General features: G+C 51.1%; 2 protein-coding genes across 2 annotated transcripts; one reads left to right on the top strand and one right to left on the bottom strand.

The window, feature by feature from the left end:
- Window positions 1–3,309: 3,309 nt before the first annotated feature.
- CCN1 (G1/S-specific cyclin CCN1) lies at window positions 3,310–4,571 on the bottom strand (the record flags this gene model as incomplete). The annotated part of the gene is made up of 2 exons (XM_066130633.1): window positions 3,310–4,326; window positions 4,383–4,571. The coding sequence occupies 2 exons, from the start codon at window positions 4,569–4,571 to the stop codon at window positions 3,310–3,312; spliced, it is 1,206 nt and encodes a 401-aa protein (XP_065986913.1).
- Window positions 4,572–14,223: 9,652 nt separating this feature from the next.
- On the top strand, window positions 14,224–14,349 carry G6M90_00g057200 (uncharacterized protein; the record flags this gene model as incomplete). The annotated part of the gene is made up of 1 exon (XM_066130632.1): window positions 14,224–14,349. The coding sequence occupies one exon, from the start codon at window positions 14,224–14,226 to the stop codon at window positions 14,347–14,349; it is 126 nt and encodes a 41-aa protein (XP_065986876.1).
- Window positions 14,350–18,090: the final 3,741 nt, after the last annotated feature.

Raw genomic sequence — 18,090 nt, 5'->3', positions numbered from 1 at the left:
AGCAGCGATTACAGCATCTGGAAAACTTAATCTGCTAAGCGCCAAGTATACATGCTTCAGATACGACAGCCATACCGCGCCACAGCCTGGTACCTTGTCTGGGTTCTCCCTTTCTCCTCAGGAACTCCAACTCAACTCTTGCCCAAACAAGGTTACAGGGGAGGGAATTGGCCGTTCTGGTTCTCGCTTCTCCCTGAGATGCGCCTCTGGTATGGGAAGTCGCGGATATGACAGGCAACTGGACACAACTCGCGGAGAAATAACTCGTCGGCAATCGGTTCCTTGACTCAAAGCTCTCCGAAAGTCTCACGCCCTATAACCCAATTCCAGGCCAAGACGGGGTCACCTACTTCCTAATATGAATCATGTTCTGTGCTTTAGGGCCGGAAACTGACTCTGAAGACGATGGAGACACCGCAATGGGATAATTTGTCTTCCCTTGGCGGGCATTCTCTCCGGGAATCACCCCGTAGACGAGTGGTAGAGTGGTGGATGCTGGGATTATGAATTCAACAGACGAGCAGCAATTATCTAAGAGAGGCATGCTCGGCCCTTCTCGAACCAGTTCAGTGTGATTGTCTAGACTTTTGAAACTATCTTCTCGGCCCCGTATATTGAGATTATGGCGACAACGTGGCTCCTCGGCTCGAATGAGGAGAGCCTATTAGATGCCTCGAGAGCACCTAGTCCTCTACATTGCAAGCTGGGGCCGAAAGTCTATCTCCCAGGTGCTACAGCTCCCATTAACCGGGCCAATGTCCTGCGCAGAGGCCAGGGAAAAATTCCATTCGTATCTGCGCCCCTTGTCCTCCTGAGCTGGGTAAATACAATGAGCTGACATTGCACCCGCTGGAACCAGTCGAGACGCCGGTCCTCTGCGTATCTTTCGAAAAGGCCAAGGCATTTGCTCCGGGTTGGCTGGCCCTTCGCCCCTTGGCATACCAGCCAACCAGTTGTCCTGGGACTGGTATGGAACTCTGCAGCCTCGTCAGTTCACCACGGGATGAAAGACAAAGCAGACGTGGCTAAACACGCCCAGAGAGAAAACTGCTCGGGAGCCCTGAGAATCAAAGTCTTGGAAGCGCCCTTGTGTCCCCCGGAATTAGACTGACAGCTTCCGACTGCGTCAAACGTGCCCATCCTTGTCTGCAGGACCAAGCGGACCACCACGGCCCTGAAAGTGTATCCCGAACCAAAGGGCCGAGGATACCCACCGCGGTTTTGGCCTTTTGGAACGCGTATCGGGATTAATAAATGAAATACCCATCGGACCAAGATGGGCAAATCAGCACAGTGTTTGGCAGGGCCAGGCATCGTGACCAAACGAAAGCACACCACCAATACGGCGGCACACTGCCACTATGGAGTACTAGTGCAGAATCAAGCCCACGGGAATACACGGCTAAACCGGCCCCAATTCACACTCGACGGCGTTGCTTCCCCTGACTACTCCGTACCTACCTACTTAAGTACTTAACATATGTACATACGTATACCACGGCCACCAGCCCAACCTGGTTGGTGTATGAAGCGCCGAAATGAGACCCGCCCGTGCTGACGTCATAGCAGGAGCATAAAGAGATCTCGATCTCAACGCACCAACTTTTCGCCATGTCCAACAATCGAGATTTTAGGCACTCCGGATGGAAAAGGCGCAAAAGTGAGTGCGGGCATCTACATCCTGTATCCTGGCCGAGCGCGAGCGAACATGCCATTTCGGGTGCTGTTTCCAAAAACGCACTCTCTGCTGCTACGGAGTAACTGAGGTACCTCCAGGCAAGTACTTAGTAGTTGATGCTAGTACGGAGTAGCATTGATATCATTTCCGTTTCCCCCATGTGAGGCGCCGACATGCCTGTGACACTAGTACATCTGTTCCTCCTTTTTCTCCCCCCCTAGAACTTGCAGTGACTATGCGCAATAGACGCATATTTCATTTGGCTCCTTAGCATGATCAAATACGATTGGCTACTTACGCTATACAGGTACTTGGCATGACTGGTGCTTAATGCAAGACTCCGCGCCACAACCAATGCACGCGACATTAATTAAACGTCTTCCACTCCGTGCAAATAATGCAAATGGCTTATGTGAAGGCTGCACGGAGCATACATCCACATAGATACGTAGCAGACTTTCATACAACATTTCACCATTCAAATGCCCCATAGGAAACATGTAATTTGGAAAAAAAGAATTTTACTTCTCTTGTTCTTCTGCCTGCATACAGGCACTCAAAGACCGAAAAAAGGGTTTGCAGAAGGCCTGGTTGCGAGAAATATGTATAGTGCTACCACGCCGTCTAGCCTGGCGGAGAGAAAAATGTACCCCTTCGCCCCCCCAAAAGAATACGCCATGCAGAGCAGCTGTTATGTACATGGTTTGTCTTTGTGATTGCTGCATTCTTCCAAAGCAGCCCTAGCGGGCCACTCCGCACTTGAGCATCATCTCTTGGCTCCCCTTGATATGTGCATGTCTGCATGCCTGAGAGAGACCATCATCTCCACCCAGAGCCCGTAGTCATCTCTCCCTTCGCGTGAGCGACGCCGCATTGAGCTGCGCAACCATGGCAGTGATTGCTCGCCCCCGGGGTTCCCCTTCTTCGGTCTTCGAAAGATTTGTACAGAGTCATGAGCACCTTGGCCTCATCGTTACATGATTGAGACCAGAGCGACCCAAGTCCCGCTTCGCTGCTTGGTATCCCCTTTTTGTTCTGTCGATTCTCTTCCGCCCACCCAATGTGCAGTATGGGCCATTTTCGCATTCTCGGATTCCTTTCCATTCTACTTCTCCCATCGGTTCCAAGGCTGACCGTATTCTTTGTTTCATTCCGTCCCAAATCCCAACAATTCCACAATTGCTTCGAGCCCTTTCCCACAACACTGTCCGCACTTTTTTTTCTCATGAAAAAAGACAATCCTTCTCGGGCTGCTAAAGTGTAGCATGCAAATAAGTGATACCAGGAAAAATTATAAAATAAGAAAGAACTGGAGGAAAAAATGGGGTATGATCAGTGTGCCATTTTTTTGGTGCCTGCAAGACTTGCTGCGGAAATTTTTCTTTTTCATGCGCAAAATGTTGCCATACATATAAAAAAGGAAAAGGAAATCAAATCGCTAAATGCCATGACGTAGTAAATATGAAGTGTGATGTTATGCTGTTATTTTTTGAAATGTCGAGTCCAAGTGGTTGTGAGCTATGCCGGGTTTCGATATTACGGGATCCCTACGCCGTAGGTGTTCTCCTTCTCGAAGAGACCACCCTTGGGGCTGCCCTCAACTACACAATGCGGGCTCGAGACCAAAAATTCTATTGTTGGTGAATGCCGTGTAATTGATGTTGTGTAGGGAAGCCAATGTACTGGCGCGCTTGTTGAGCGTAACTGGTGTGGTGTTGCTGTGGTGTTGGCGTGACAGGGCAGCGCGGGGGCATGTGATATGCATCCTTAACCACATTTTGGTTTCCGTTGCCAAAGCAAGCACCGTCAGGTGTGATCGGAGGCGTCAGGTATCCTTCGAAACCCATAGCTGCACCGTGTCCCTTTTGAGGAGTGCTGTAAATGTCGCCTTGTTTCGAAGACATGTCGCTCGGTGGTGTGGGTGGGTTGGCATTGCGTGCGGCCATGGCAGCCTGTCCAGCCATGAAGTCGACCAGCTTTTGTGAGACTCTTGACATGTGGGGAGTAGAATATTTCCGAGCTAGAGTCGGCGAGGGCTGGTTGAGGTGCTGAGAGAGTGCGAGTAGAGTGACGTTCTCGCTGTGATCCCACTCCCCGTCGTTAGACTCTGGGCGCCCGAGGATTGCTCGAGCGAGTGTTAATGAAGCACGGGACATAATCGAAGGTTTCGTTGAAACAAAGTCCCTGTGGTAGAGGGCAATCTCGCTGAGGTATGCAGCCATCTGCTCTACTTCTCTGTCATCATGTTCCTCAGCCACCATCAGCTGCGAGAAGAAGTCGACAGTAGGATGTCCAATTGTCCACTCTAGAGTGTTCAGGACATGCATCTCCATCTGGGTGAACATGCCGGTATCATACAGTCCGCAGCACATGTTGTTGAGCTCGTGGATTTGAGGAACACGGTCCTTCTTGTCACCGTACTTGGCAGCAATCAACAAGGCAGCACAGCCTACCAGCTGGTAGTGTTGCTTGTATACGACACGCCTTGAGCAGTAGCGATCCAACAGGTTGACCGTTAGGAAGAGCGTCTCCGGTAATAGGGCAAAGGCAGCGTGAGCCTCAACGAGGAAGTCGATAAGGTAGGGTCTCATGAACCATTGGATCTCGCGTTGCATGTCGATTAGACTGGCGTCGGGAAGTGTTTCGTTCTACGGGCCGAGGTTAGCGATCGAAAGCTCCCAAGAACTGTGGGTAAAAGACATGCCTCCATTTGTCTCATGTGTTGCATTATATCCTCCAAGTACTCTTCTCCAGCAAGTCGTGATAGCTCGCCGGCAATGATATCTTGTCTGTTGCGTGCGATCATCTTGGCAGCTGTGCGAGCATCGATGCGGGTTTGGAGAGGCTCATCGGAGTCGATGAAGAAGGTCTCGTCGGTGTGAAGAAAAGCCATGTTGAGTGTTACCGGACAAACTGGTGCTGCGGATGAAGATTATGCCAGAGTGTTGTCTTGTGTCTCGATTTGAACGACGTTGTGGTATTATACAGGCCTAGCGAGAGACCTTTCGAGTCAAGGAGTGACTGAATAAAATTCTCCAGGAATCTTGAGGTCGGAGACGATTGAATAAAGAATGGGCTTGGGTGCGCTTCAAGGAGTGCCGCGCACACAAGGAATTACGGTATTAGAAGATTAAAAGGAGTGTGGTGAAGAACTAATAGAAAAGAGTGACTGTGGCTGGGAACGAAACCAAGACCATGGACTCGATTATCGGTAGTCTAGGGAAAGAGACTGGACGAGGGGCTGTTTAAAAACGAGATGCCAATTGATAGAGCTCTAGAATATCGACGCGGTTCGTTAGCAATGGAGACCCGCTGCAGAATTTGATGTGGTCGATTTTGGCTGGCGCGAGGAACATGGCCCGCTGCCATCCCTCAGGCAATGGGGACTTTTCCCCTTGATGTGGCCACTCCCTTGGCTGGAGGGCCTCTTTGCCTGGCACGAGGAATGCGATGAATCGGTACTGAAAGGGGCGCACGGCAGAAGCAGCAGAACAAGGGATGATGGCGTTGGTGGAGGAGAGATGGCTTACCGTCAAAAGGCAAAGGGCACAGGACAAACAGTCCTGTGATTGGGTGGGACCAACGAGTTAACGTCTCCCACACAAGCAATGCTCAGGATTGAAGTCGACCGCGACAGTGGAGCAGGCTGAGATATGCAAAGGCAGGCCACGGCACGCAGCTGAATGAGGGCGAAACTCGACCTTGATTAGGGACGTCTTATTGAAAGCTAGTTTCGGGACGGGCTCCATCCAACATACCTGTCTATTGCACACACAAAAACTGATGGCGTCTGTCGTTGTGAACTTGGCTCAGTAACCCAAGAGATGCAGAAAAATTGATGGACCGCAAATAATCAATCAATAGGGCCAGGCTGAATTTTTTTTTGGTGTTCGGATTGATCAATGAAGAGCGACCGCTGGCTAATCTGACTGGAAGTTGACCAACTATGGCGAAAGACGCTGATCATCTGCTAACAAGAGAAACGAATAGCACGACAACGAAGTGAAATACGAGCACGCAAGGCTGAATACTTATTTGCCAGCTGCAGGAAGCGGTTGGCACAAGTCTACCACCCAAGTCTCTTTGGCACAAATCTGACGGTATCACGGCCAGATAACGGAGCTGAGATGTGAAGCAACCCAACAGGATCAAAGTCTCGGGAAGCAACACTGGAGCAACTTGCGGCGTCGACGGGTAGCCAAGGGAGCGAGCGAGCGGATTGGACGGGTTTGATTCGAAATTCCTCGGTTCGGCGCCGAGGAATTCTGGGGACGTAGGGCGAAGGACAAACCAAGGTGACGGGTGAACAGCGACTAGGAGAAATAACTGGACAAGTAGAATAGCAAGAATACCAGTCAAGGTGTTTCCGTATTCCACTCTTTATATTATAATCCCTTGCCTCTGTTCAAGTCGAAATCCGAGTCGGAGGGGCGGCGGTGGCTTAGAAGCCTCCTGTTCCTATCCTTCCAATACAGACGGCGGCCGAGGGGGGGATCGGGCCGTGGGGAGAGGATGCGAGATGGCGGAATTCTCCTCGGTCCAAGTTGCCAGACTCGAATCTGACCTAGTTGCTCAAACGGGTCAGGACGAGGCGGAATGGATGAGGGAATGAATGGATAGGAAACGAGGGAGAGGAAGGAGAGAAAGAGGAGAGGGGAGGTGGTATAGAAAAGGTAGGAGGAGGTTAGAGCAGAGGTGAAAGGACTGGAGGAGAGGTCTGGAGTAGTTTTAACGAGCCGGAGGGTCAGAGCTGAGCTGGGAGCTGGGAGGAGCAGAGTGTACTACTGGGCGTGTGTACTTGGTACGGAGGACGGAGTGCCAGTACCGACATGGAGGAGTGTGGCCCGCAGTCAAGCAGCCTGGACTGACTGGGTACCAGCAGCGGCAGCACCGCGCCAGGTGCTGCAGCGGGTATCCCACGAGTACTTAGACTAGGTGCTCCACGAGCCGTCCACGAGCGAGCCCGTCCCTGCGCCCAAGTGCGGAAGCGCAACCTCCCCCTGGTCTGAGGTCAGAAGAGGAGGAGGAGCATGACGAGAGGGCACGAATGCAGAGGCCGACAGGACGACGGGACGAACTCTGAACATTGTAGCAGCCTGGGAAGCTTCAGCGGACACCTCGACACCTCTACCAAGGTACCTGGGTACTTGTGTGCATGGCACCCGGGCGCCAGAGGCGACGAGTGGCCCGTCGGAGGCCACGCTGGGGCAGCTGGGGGCCTGGCACCGGCCAGGTCCTTACCTGGAAGTAGGCAGGACGGGCTTGTACAGGCCGCAATAGCGCGTCCACTTGCAACATTTGAATTGATGAAAGTTGTGCAAGTGCTCGAGTGGGCGACGCTAATCCTGCGCTTCTGCGCGACAGCTCGTCTGATGGGTGTGGCCACAAACACCTCGACTCCAGCAAACCACGACGCCAGGACTTGGCCCACGGCCGACATGGATGGTGAGCACATCGCGGCAGCAAAACACCTCGACGGCACCAGACCCCGTTCGACTGGGGAGGGGGTGCCTTGGCTGACACCTCTTGTCGCTCGAGTGGACCGAGCTGGGCGTCGCAAACCATCACAGACTCAGCCTGAACCATTCGACCAGGTTCAACGCCAGACACGACATGCGACAGTTCCCTACCACTGTACGTGTATACACATTATTACATGCTGCTTCGTACAATGCAATATTGGAAGACTCCGTACCACTACCTGGCCTGGAGCCAACAAGGGGTTGGTGTGCCGCAACGAACGCCCGCATCCGCGTCACAGTTGTGCGTGGTATTGCACCAGATAATTGTCGGTATTATACATACAGCATGTGCGTGCATTGGCACATTCCAACATTGCCATCTCGTTTGTCTATTTGTAGACCCAGCAAGGTATTTATTTTGCCATGATGCCCGTGCTGGTGTGTTTCCGAATGTGGCTGTTTCTGACCAGGCCTGTAGGACATGGCCTCATTTGCGACCGTGTGCAAACATGCTTTGCATATCCAAACAGTGTTGTATCTACATACTAATTGGGCAGTTGCTAGCATCATGACCACCAGGTCTATGAGTGTGAGAGTTGATTATCGTCTCGAAAACTCGACATCGATCCCGCCGCCACGCCGAACTCACCGTTGACAAGCCAAGACCAGTATTCCGCGTATCTCACCATTTGGCGGCGCGATATGGAGCACTCATGAGTGATGCGCTGTCCTCCATGTAAGATTCGACTTACGCATTTGAGATGTGTGTGTTCACTTCTTGCCCATTACCTGCCTGGTTTCATGCGCCCGATGCAGGAGTCGGACCGCCGTCAAAGATTAAAACACAGCCGCAAGCAAACACTTCAGCCGTTGGCGGTGGTTCGTGGCCAGACATCTGGGCATCGGGACGCTTATTACAGACACACACATGCAATGCATCCAAGGTACGTACATACGTAGGTAGGGCAACATCACAAACAGGAACCTGGTATCGAGATCGCAATCTGATCGCGACCCTCCCCTGACAATGCACCATTTTAGCTCACCATGCCCGGCCTCTTCTGTATCCTTGGTTCCTGGTCAGCTGTCTCGAATCTAAACGAAGCATTGATCGGGTGTTTCCTTTTCCCTCTATCCAATTATCCGATTTCCCATTTCCAAGTCGACAGGGGTTTATCAATGATGAACAATGCATAATGGCCAAAACTTTCATACAACGCCAGGCGGGGATGATGAGCAGTTATGATAGTTATGATCGGACCTAGCATAAAACACTAGTGTCTTTTGTAATTGCCTTATCCAGCATGCAATTTTGCACAGCGTCATGGTTGACCCCCGCAGACGGAAATTGACGAGCCAGGGACGATTAAAGACATCGAAGGTGAGGACCAATAATAAAAAAAACGCAGGGCCGTAATCCGAACACCTAGTCGCTGTGAGTAAACATCACAAACCTTAATCAATCAATACAGTCGCTTTTCGTTCGTTATATGTTTGTCATGGGCTCGTCGTAATGTTTGTTGGATCCTTAGCCCTTCAATATCGTACGTGGTATTGGCGTCATTGTCGTGCTCCTGAGGCTGTCATTTGGGTCTGCCTGACCAGGCTGGGGCTAATGCAGCCACCGTTTGTGCTCCAAACCTTTTGTGCTGTGCTGCGTTGTCAGTCAACACCTCGAAATCATTCAAGGGAGTACAGAGTACGGAGTACAGAGTACATTGGAGAGTCTTATTTTTCTTTCCCCCTCCACTCGGCCTCTGTTTCTGGCCCATATCTATACATACCACGACATCATGATGACAAATAAACAAACAAACAAATAAATAAAGGAAAGGATAAACCGCAGCCAAACACGAAATCCAACCCACCATATCTGTATATCGTGCTTGTTGATGACAGCATTTGAGATTGTTGCATCATCCAGACATCGCTGTCTCTGCCTGGATTCCTCCTATGTCTACGCTATCGTCTGGGCGCGGATCCGCTGTTGGGTATCCCATCGTCCTTGGACTTCGCGCTGTAGTTGTTCATGCCAGAACAGTTTTCAATTGTCTTCATGAGTCTCTGGTCTGCCGGCAAATCGTATCGTAGAAGGTGTCATTGGCTGGGTCCTCCAGTTGACACACGAAAATCTAGTCCTGTCTAGTCCGAGTTGAGTTATTATCTTCAATACCCAATCCAGACCACCTCGACTCTCAATGCTAGGCAATGTTGTCCTCAAAAAAAGCATCGGAACACACAGACCCGTATTTCCTATGCCTGGGATCATTGGAAACAGTCAGCCGTATGCATTCGAGTTTTCAGACCATGAGTTCACGGCTCAAAAATGGGCGGCGTTTGGGGTGCACTAGGGAATCGTTGTTGACAAGTTGTGGCTTGCCTACACCTATTGTACGGCCTAGTACGGAGTACTAGTAGCAGATAAATGCAAGGCCTGGTTCTCCGTATGATCCGGGCTGTGTTGTACAACAGCGCCCTGTAATCTCGGCTTGGCTTATGTACGTGCAGTCAACAGCACTCGTAAGGACGAATGCGGAAGCTGTTGCCCTGTGTGCTAGCAGCAGGACTGACTGTGAACTGATGCTAGATGTTTGTCCATTACAATGCCACTTCGAAATTAGATTGGCCTGTGTCCATGGCTCGAGCTGCTCAATTGAAAGCCATGGGTTTTCATAGGGACATACTACTACCGCCGCGCGCACATATGATGAGTACTCCGTACTGAAGTAGTAAATATGGAATTGGCAGACGTGTCGGCGGAATACATGTGCTTGTGCGTGGGACACTGAAGACGGACTCAGTCGAAATGTCCAATGTTCAAACTATACATCTGGAACATTGATCCTTGGGTCACGAGGAAACATGCTTCCCCTCTCTGAAGCCAAAGCTCCTGAAATTGGAAAGAGCGAACAAGAGGTGAGGCCGCCCCTGCTCTTCCAACAATGTGAGTACAGTCTCCAAGTGCTCAGTGTCAGTGCAGACAGAACCCACACAGCCACCCCCATTCTTCGTCTTCTTTGTGATAAAGTCTTGCCATCTTGCTTTCTACTGTGTACATACGTAACAGCACAGCTCCGACTTCACAACCAACAGGCAACTCCTCTCGTCACTGGACAGGGTTCGTGCGTCTCTCTCCCTCGCAGTTGTCAGGCTCTGCTGAAAGCAGTACGGAGTAGTCGCATGACGAAATTGGCTTTGAGGTCTCACGGGCTCATTGATTAGCATTCGGTGCATTGTCAAGTATAGTACGCGACATGCAGCACGTCTCTGGTCAGAGTCAGAGCCACCATTTACAACCGACCTTGCACTGGGACGCAAAATGTTGTATTTGTGCATGGTGTCGACCACAGGCACACGGAGTGGTGGCGATCGTCTCATGTCGAACCAGGACGTCCTTGCAAGAAACCTCATCAGCATTTGCTCTAGCCACTGGGATAGAACGTTTGGATCTTCTCGCAGCCATGGACTGGGGCTTGTAGCTCTGCCTGCGATAACCAATGGAAGGGCTCTTTATATGTGGCAGTCAACATGGGCAGTCTGGGAACAGCATAACTCTTGCGCTACTCAACCCGTTGGTTGCAATCGACTTGTCGTGGTGCCTTGGCCCCATGAACGTTGGCAACCTCCTTCGTATCCTGCACCCAATCAAATACCAGGAACGCGCTTTGGCACGAGTGAGCGAGATCATGCGTGTCAAGATGAGCTCCTCAACCCCAACCAATCGGTGGCCAAATCTTCCTAACAAAAACCACGTCTACCAAGGCAGTGAGCGACCGTCCCGAGCTACCTGGGCTGCTTGGCTGTATATATGTGTGTGTACAGATTATATGCCACTGACCTGGCGACATTAGTCTACATGTGACGATTACATGCGTCAATAGGACGGCCGCTTCGAACGCATTACAGTCGCACTTTCAAGCTGCCCTCATAACAACGCATCCTGACAAGGCGTCCATCTGGGACTGGGAATTGGCTTACGAAACTTGCTCTGTACGGTGCCTTCTGTTACTGGTGTTACTGGTCGACTACTGAGTAGTAGTAATCGGAGTGGCTGGAAGCCTTGCTTCCTGCATGTGCACAAATAAAGCCCTTAAGCACTTGCCAGGCAACGATCCCTGGTATGAGCTTGGGTCAACTCGTCTTTGCCCGTTGACTGACTCGGAAGCTAGTTCCTTATCCTGTCTAGTATGGATCCCGCTCACTTCGTCGCTCTACAGAACAGTGAGTAGTCTATGAGGAAACCTTATGATACTGGCGCTGGCCTACACACTAGCTGCCTGTCGACTCCAAGGGCTCACAATCCGTTGCCGAAAATACACTTGGTCCGACAACGATTTTCAAACAAGAAACTGAGCGACTGTGAAGCGCTAACATTTCATGTGGATAAGAGTGGCTGGTTGTTGGCTTACTATTGATTTCCTGGCTATTCCTATTAATGCCTCGTGCGCCATGGAACCAACATCCACCCCAAGTCCCGTTGCTTGACTTCCGCAAAGAAAGCCACACAGCAACGTCGACTTGTGGCCAATCATTATTTCAAGCGATATGTTGGCCGTAAGTGAATCAGCAGCTCATTCACATTTCAGGCTGTTGACAGACCATCAGAAATACCCAACTTCAGACCAACCTTTCTGGGTCTAACATCCAAACAAATCGCGACATTTTATTTGTGGTGTCAGCCACAGTTACCGACTCGCTTCAATTTACTCAATACAGCCGCAGTTTATTGTACCTGGAAGTCACACGAGATGGTGTAGTCTTGCTCTGTTTATGGAGTACATGACAGCTGAATAAATAGCTGCGGGCCTGACCCAAGCTGCCATCATTGCCTGGCCACAATGTACAACCTGCAAAACGGCAAAAATTAAAGTCATTGAGCTGCAGCGGACGCTGGCCGAGAACATCACAACCAGTACAGCTAGGGTACACGTTGCAGTGCGGTAACCATGTCAATGCTGAATTGATAACCGACTCTGCCTTCCACAGGACATATCTCCCTCCCTGGCTTTACGGAGTAGTCATCTGCCATATTAACAGAAGGTCTTGTTTGTTGTATTGTGGAGTGGAGCTTTATTCAACGTCTGATGGCAGCTTGAACCTAGACTTTGGTGCTCACGAACCCACTCGTTTGGTCAGGGGAGCCAGTTTGTGCCAAGCCGTTCATCCACGCGCCGAAGATTGGTATCAAACGGTGCATCTATTGCACTAATAGTCATATAATAACTAGGGAGTCGTGCTCCATACACGTCTTGAATACTGGTTGCCTGTGGCAAACAAAAGGAATAGGGGATTGATCCAGGAAGAGATATTCCCGTGAGGTGCGGCTCCTGGCCTATTTGTTTATCACTAGCACGAGATTTGCGTCACAGGAAGATCATTAGTCATTGCTCATTGTACACCGTTCGGTGCACCCAGTGCAATGGTATAAAAAGAAAGCAAGGCCAGTCACCCGTCAAACACATCATTTCGGGGAAGTACCTGGTCGACTGCGGCAGAGACAGTAACCGGACAAGAAAAAAAAGTCTCACCAATGCTGGCAGCCTTCAAAGGGCTTACGGGACGGACAACGGAGCACTTCCTCGTTACGGGGTACTTTGATACACAATTGGTGAACCAAGCCTTCCTTCTTGTTGGGCTAACTCGACGGGGTCCTGTACAGTCTCACCTGATGGAGTCTTTTAGGTGTGCGAGAAATTGACTCTGCCAACAAAGTGGGCTTCTCTGCATTGGTCGTTTCCTTTTGCACACACAAATAAAACTCCTGCATGCACTTTACGAAAGAGAAGCACGGCACGCGACTGGGCGAGTCGGATTCTGGACGCGTTAAGTGGGAGCCACGAGCTTGTCAAAGCTCAGAAGATGGCACATCATACATACTACCTTGCCTCAGGGTCCATGGCTGGAGCTTATGGAGCCTCGGGCTCTTTGTTTCCACTACTACTACTGCATTACGGACCTATAGGACGGATTATTACAAAAGCAGCATCCCCATTTGAGAGTGGGCTCAAGACCCTGGGGGCCACTTGAAACTGGAAGCGGTAGGCAAAATTTCGTCTTGTCCAATACGACGAGGATTATTTGGACCACCAGATACTTTCCGTTTATTCAAGACAAGCTCCGCGAGGGACGGAGCAGGATCTCTGAACAATCACACATGCAGTTGGGGCTCAGGGCGCGAAACAATAGACAGAGGGCAACATGCCGTCTTACCAGCGAACACCTTACCAGCGAACACGAAAAGGACAGCACCAGGAAAAGTCAATATCGGAGCAAGGGGACCGAGAGCCTGAGTGACACGGGGACTTTGCAGGAGTACTCGGTACCAGGCCCCTGTGCATATCCTGTGCTTGGTTGGCCGGTGTGCGCCGTTCAAGTCTTATTCTTCACAGCGATATACATATTACTACTAGGGAAAAAAGATCAAATTACGCTGAAACAAGGCCGGGAGCTTGAGGGCTAAGGCCCAATCCGGAATAGTGTTCTAGAATCCTTCCCATGTAGGAAAAAAGCCACTGGGGATTGCGGATAGGAAGCACCACTTTTTTTGCACAATGGCGCTAATGCTCAATTGCCAGAATTATTATTAGTGCAAATACATGTGCAATTGAGCAATGGACTGGAACAGGTGCGGTGTCAAGCAGTACGCGATCGAGGAAGGGGCCTTGGTATTAGCCCTAGACGTAGCTTCAAAAGTACAGAAGATGTACGTGACGGACGGGAGGTCAAATGACGAAGGAGCAAACGAACTGGGCAGGACGGGAGAGCCAGTGCCAGCGGGAAGGTCGACATGAGCCTCAGATGTTAGAGCGAATTGGCCCAGCAACAATGGCTCATTATCACACCCGACACTGATTTCGCAGTGCAGCGCAGCACAAGCACGATGTGAAAAGATATACTACTATGTATGTACATACATGGTCGGTCCGGAGAAGGAAGGGATTATTGCACGGAGCCCACTACCGAGAGCTTGTCGTTTTTTAAAACACCACACCCTTTCCCCCGCCGGATCCGTACACATGGGACCGGGGTCATTTTGTGGCTCTCGCTGTCCAAGTTTGACAGCCGGGCTATCCATCAGTTGGGATGCAGCCGAACGGCAGGCCTGAGAAGACGAGCGAAGAAAAAACTTCTCCTCTTGCCCTTACGGAGAACCAACCCCTCAAGATGCAACAACTTCTGCGCATGCCCCTCATTATTCAGGTGGTCTAGACTTGTAGATAGACCAGGCGGTCCTGGGATATCTCAATCAAACATCGCTGCCCATCGCAGACCGACTATCAGAGCGGGAAAGAGCGGCAAGGGAGTAAATCGGCGAGGCTAAAGTACGTACATACATACTGTACATTGTACCTACGCATGCATCATGCCCCGGCGGTAGGGTGGCCTTGCTGATCTTTGACATGGGGAGACGAGCTGTTGTACTCTACCATACATGCTCCGTACACGCTGTACAGTACTACGGTACATTACCAGTAAGTGTATTATGTGCCCCAGGCCCAAGTCTTGTAAGGCTCCTGCGGGCAGCCCTGTTCAACACTTGACCTTGGGCATCACCACAATTTCGCCAAGGTGCGCGTGTGTGTCACTGCCCGGAGCAACGACGTTGAGAACGCACGAGTATGGACAGGGTGCAGTATGGTATCGAAGCAAAGCTTAACACATGACACTCTGGAAGTTGCACACTCATGTCATTGTACGGAGTGCTATTTCCTCGCACCTCGGGAATTTAACTCTTTGTGGAACAAATGCAGTGACAAAGGGCCAGACATGAGATTCATATCTCGCGTGCATCCGCCGTGACACTGACTACATTAACTCAAACACATCCCCATGGTGTGCATGTCTCCGTACGGAGTAGGTGATATGGAGATTACCAGAACGAGGCCATCCAACCACCATTTTTTCAGGCTGCGGCTACGGAGTACACTCACTAGGGGTCCGAGGCAATAATGCCACGATCCTTCCGTCAAGGGGGGCTGCGATACCCGTTATGGGAGATGTTGCAGGCCGTTTGATACGAGGTCTCAGGCTCTTCGAGCACACGTTTTGCAAAATGCAGCTTACGAGCATGAAGTTGCCATTACACATGTTGGTTGCCGTGCAAGAAAAATTGTCAAACAAATTTCGCATTATGCAGGGAACAGACCTAGGGCATCGTTTCACGTTACTTTTTGTCTTTTCTTTTCTTTTTAATTTACAGCTCTCGGCTCGGTAATCGTGGTTGCCAAGATAATCGCGAGACCTCGACCAAAGGGGCAGACACCTTGAGTTCGGTCATTGTTGCACACATGGATATTGGATCAGGGCATCATCCATTATGAGGCCAGAGCTGGGCGAAGCAGTAGACGAATGACGTCAAACAAAGCTGTTCTTCTGGCAAGCGTTTCGGGAGCTGCACAGTCAGCGACAGGTTTGATGGCTGCTAGCCCACTAGGGCATCCCTTGATGCAACGCGCCGCTGTGAACATGACTGCGCATCACGCGCGCAGACAGGATGCCTCAGCCTGCTTGCCCGATGGCCCGGGTAGCAAGGATGTGAGGCATCTTTGGGGTCAGGGCCGTCTCGGCCAGTGCCAGTGCTGCGTGGCGGCATAGCAGGTAATACAGGAACGTGAGTCACGGGATATCCGAGAGGTGGTGGTAAGACAGATGATAGCTGGGGAAAAAGGAAGCGAATTATTTTCCTCCTGCCAGGAGTCAGGAACATGTGTAGAGTACATACATACTAACGATACCTAGTAGTTAACTTGTGCCGCGGCAACATGACACGGTAGACGATCTACAGGACTGGAAACACAGCGACTAAATAACTACCTGGTGAATCCATAATACAAAGACTGGCATTCGTCACACACGGCGTCATGATGATTGGATTTTGCCTCTTGGCAGAGCCAGCAAGTGGGCACGGCCTCGAGCCAAGGAACACGCGACAAAACAATATTCCCCATTGTCAACGGGTAAAATTGACGTGGGGGGAAGGACAATGACTCTGTTCACTTTTCTTGAAATGCATGCATGGAGCGGAGCCTCAAGGGGGGAGACAAAAAGCCGCTTCTTTATTACAACCCAGGCGCACACGTCGTCCCCACAAACACGCGAAATCGTCACGCTTCACACCAAGGTCACGAGTGCCCATTGGAGAGATCTCGTCAACTGGTCCTGCGTCGCGGATAAGGTGCAGTCGAAGCGCAGCAATAGCCTGGCCTCCGCTGGAACAGCTGCGACGACGGGGACAGGCGGGACAGGCGGGACAGGCGGGGCAAACGGGACAAGCATTCAATGTTCTTGCATGGTGCCAACTTGGGTTGAGGACACTCACCCCCCCCCTTGACTCTTGAGCCTCCAACCCGGCAGAGAGTCCACAGTTTTCTTGCTTCCTGCTTCGTCTTCTTGTTGCCCATTTCCCGAGGCGTGGAGAGAGGATGATTAAGGCTCGCCATGTGTGCTTGGATCTGGCATCTCGTGCATTCGGCGCCCCCGGCTGGTTATTCTTGGTATCGAATTGGCGTTTGCCGAATATGGTTTCACCAAGCAAAACCCGACGTCAATACCGAGTAAAAGTAGCGAGCGGCCTCATCCTCGCCTGGCCCGTCGTCAATACGTAATCTAATAATCTGCAGACAAACTCTTGGCAGGCCCAATTGTCTTCGTCTTTGTGCGGAACCTTTCTCTCTCTCTTTATTTGCAGCTGCTGCATTGGACGCAGTGCCCGTTTGGCCACCGTCTTATGCAAACATCACAATCATGAAAATTTGATGATTTGATGCCGCCAAAGCGACCAGGGACCGGCATGAGCCGCAGCCTCCGCCACTCACAACGCCTCCAAGTCCGAGTGCAGAAATCATCGTCATCCACCATGAGCTCCGCCTCGTCTCCGCATAAAAAGGACCGGACCCAGGAACCCCTCTCGCAGAATGAGGAGAAAGGCAAGAGAAGAAGCAACACAAAGGAAAAAAAAATCAAAAAAAAATCTGTTCGGCAATGACGTGAAGAGGGGTTTTTGGCTGTAAAGCCCGACCGCCCCGAGTTTCGTGGTCTTTTAGCCACGGCAACAGACTGGGAAAACCCCCCATCAATGGACCATAAAACCATGGGAATCGTTGAATGGCTGGTGACAAGCGGGACTTTGTACGTCATAGTCATACATTACTACTGCTCTCGAAAGCGGCCAATCCCGAGGTGAAGCTCCTCTGCAAAAAATATTCCCATGGTTGGGGACGCTGTCGAACCCACGACTGGAAATAGCCCACGGCAGTCAGAGTTCGGAGCCTGATAATGTGATGAATGCTAAAGTCGAAAAGCAGCACCTAGTTTTGTCGACAAGACATGGGTTTCTGTGTTTGTTTCTGGTCCTCGGCGGCATGGCATTGATGATTTCGATGGCAGACCGGAAATCTCGATCCACGTTGCGAGTCTCCGCCGCCGTCAGGAACTTGGACACTTTATCAATGCTAGCCTAGCCTGGCTTGCCCGATAACCAACCTAGCTGGGCCTTCCACACCATCACAATCAGTTGATCAATGTCAATTGATGGACGAAAGAGTTCAACCTCTCTGCACAGACGCCGAACCAAGGTATGTAGATGGATTTCGTTCGCCCCCCGTCTCCACTGCACCAGGCTGACGAGGGACAAGAGCTGTGCGCGATGCTATCGAATACAATGACACGCAAGTCACTACACCAAAAGACCATCTCGGCCATGTCGAGACAGGGCCTTGCAGATCGATTTTACAGGCTGGACAGGCTAAATGGCCTCTCTCCTACCATGCCGCCAGCTTGACAGGCTCAAGAAACTAGCCATTCAGCTTGGCTGCTTGGCTCGGTCACGGGCGAGGTTAGCTAGGTGGCAAACGGTTAAAGAGCTCTCTCTCCCCTGGCCTGAAACAGGGACAAGAGTCTGAAGGCCAGCTTCGTTGAGCTTCGTTGAGCTCTGGCTTCTTGTGGAGTCGG

The sequence above is a fragment of the Metarhizium brunneum genome, chromosome 3 (genome assembly GCF_013426205.1).
Source record: "Metarhizium brunneum chromosome 3, complete sequence".
In the NCBI taxonomy this organism is placed as follows: domain Eukaryota; kingdom Fungi; phylum Ascomycota; class Sordariomycetes; order Hypocreales; family Clavicipitaceae; genus Metarhizium; species Metarhizium brunneum.
The sequence above is the reverse complement of the archived record's forward strand: the minus strand, read 5'-3'. Positions and strand labels throughout refer to the sequence as shown.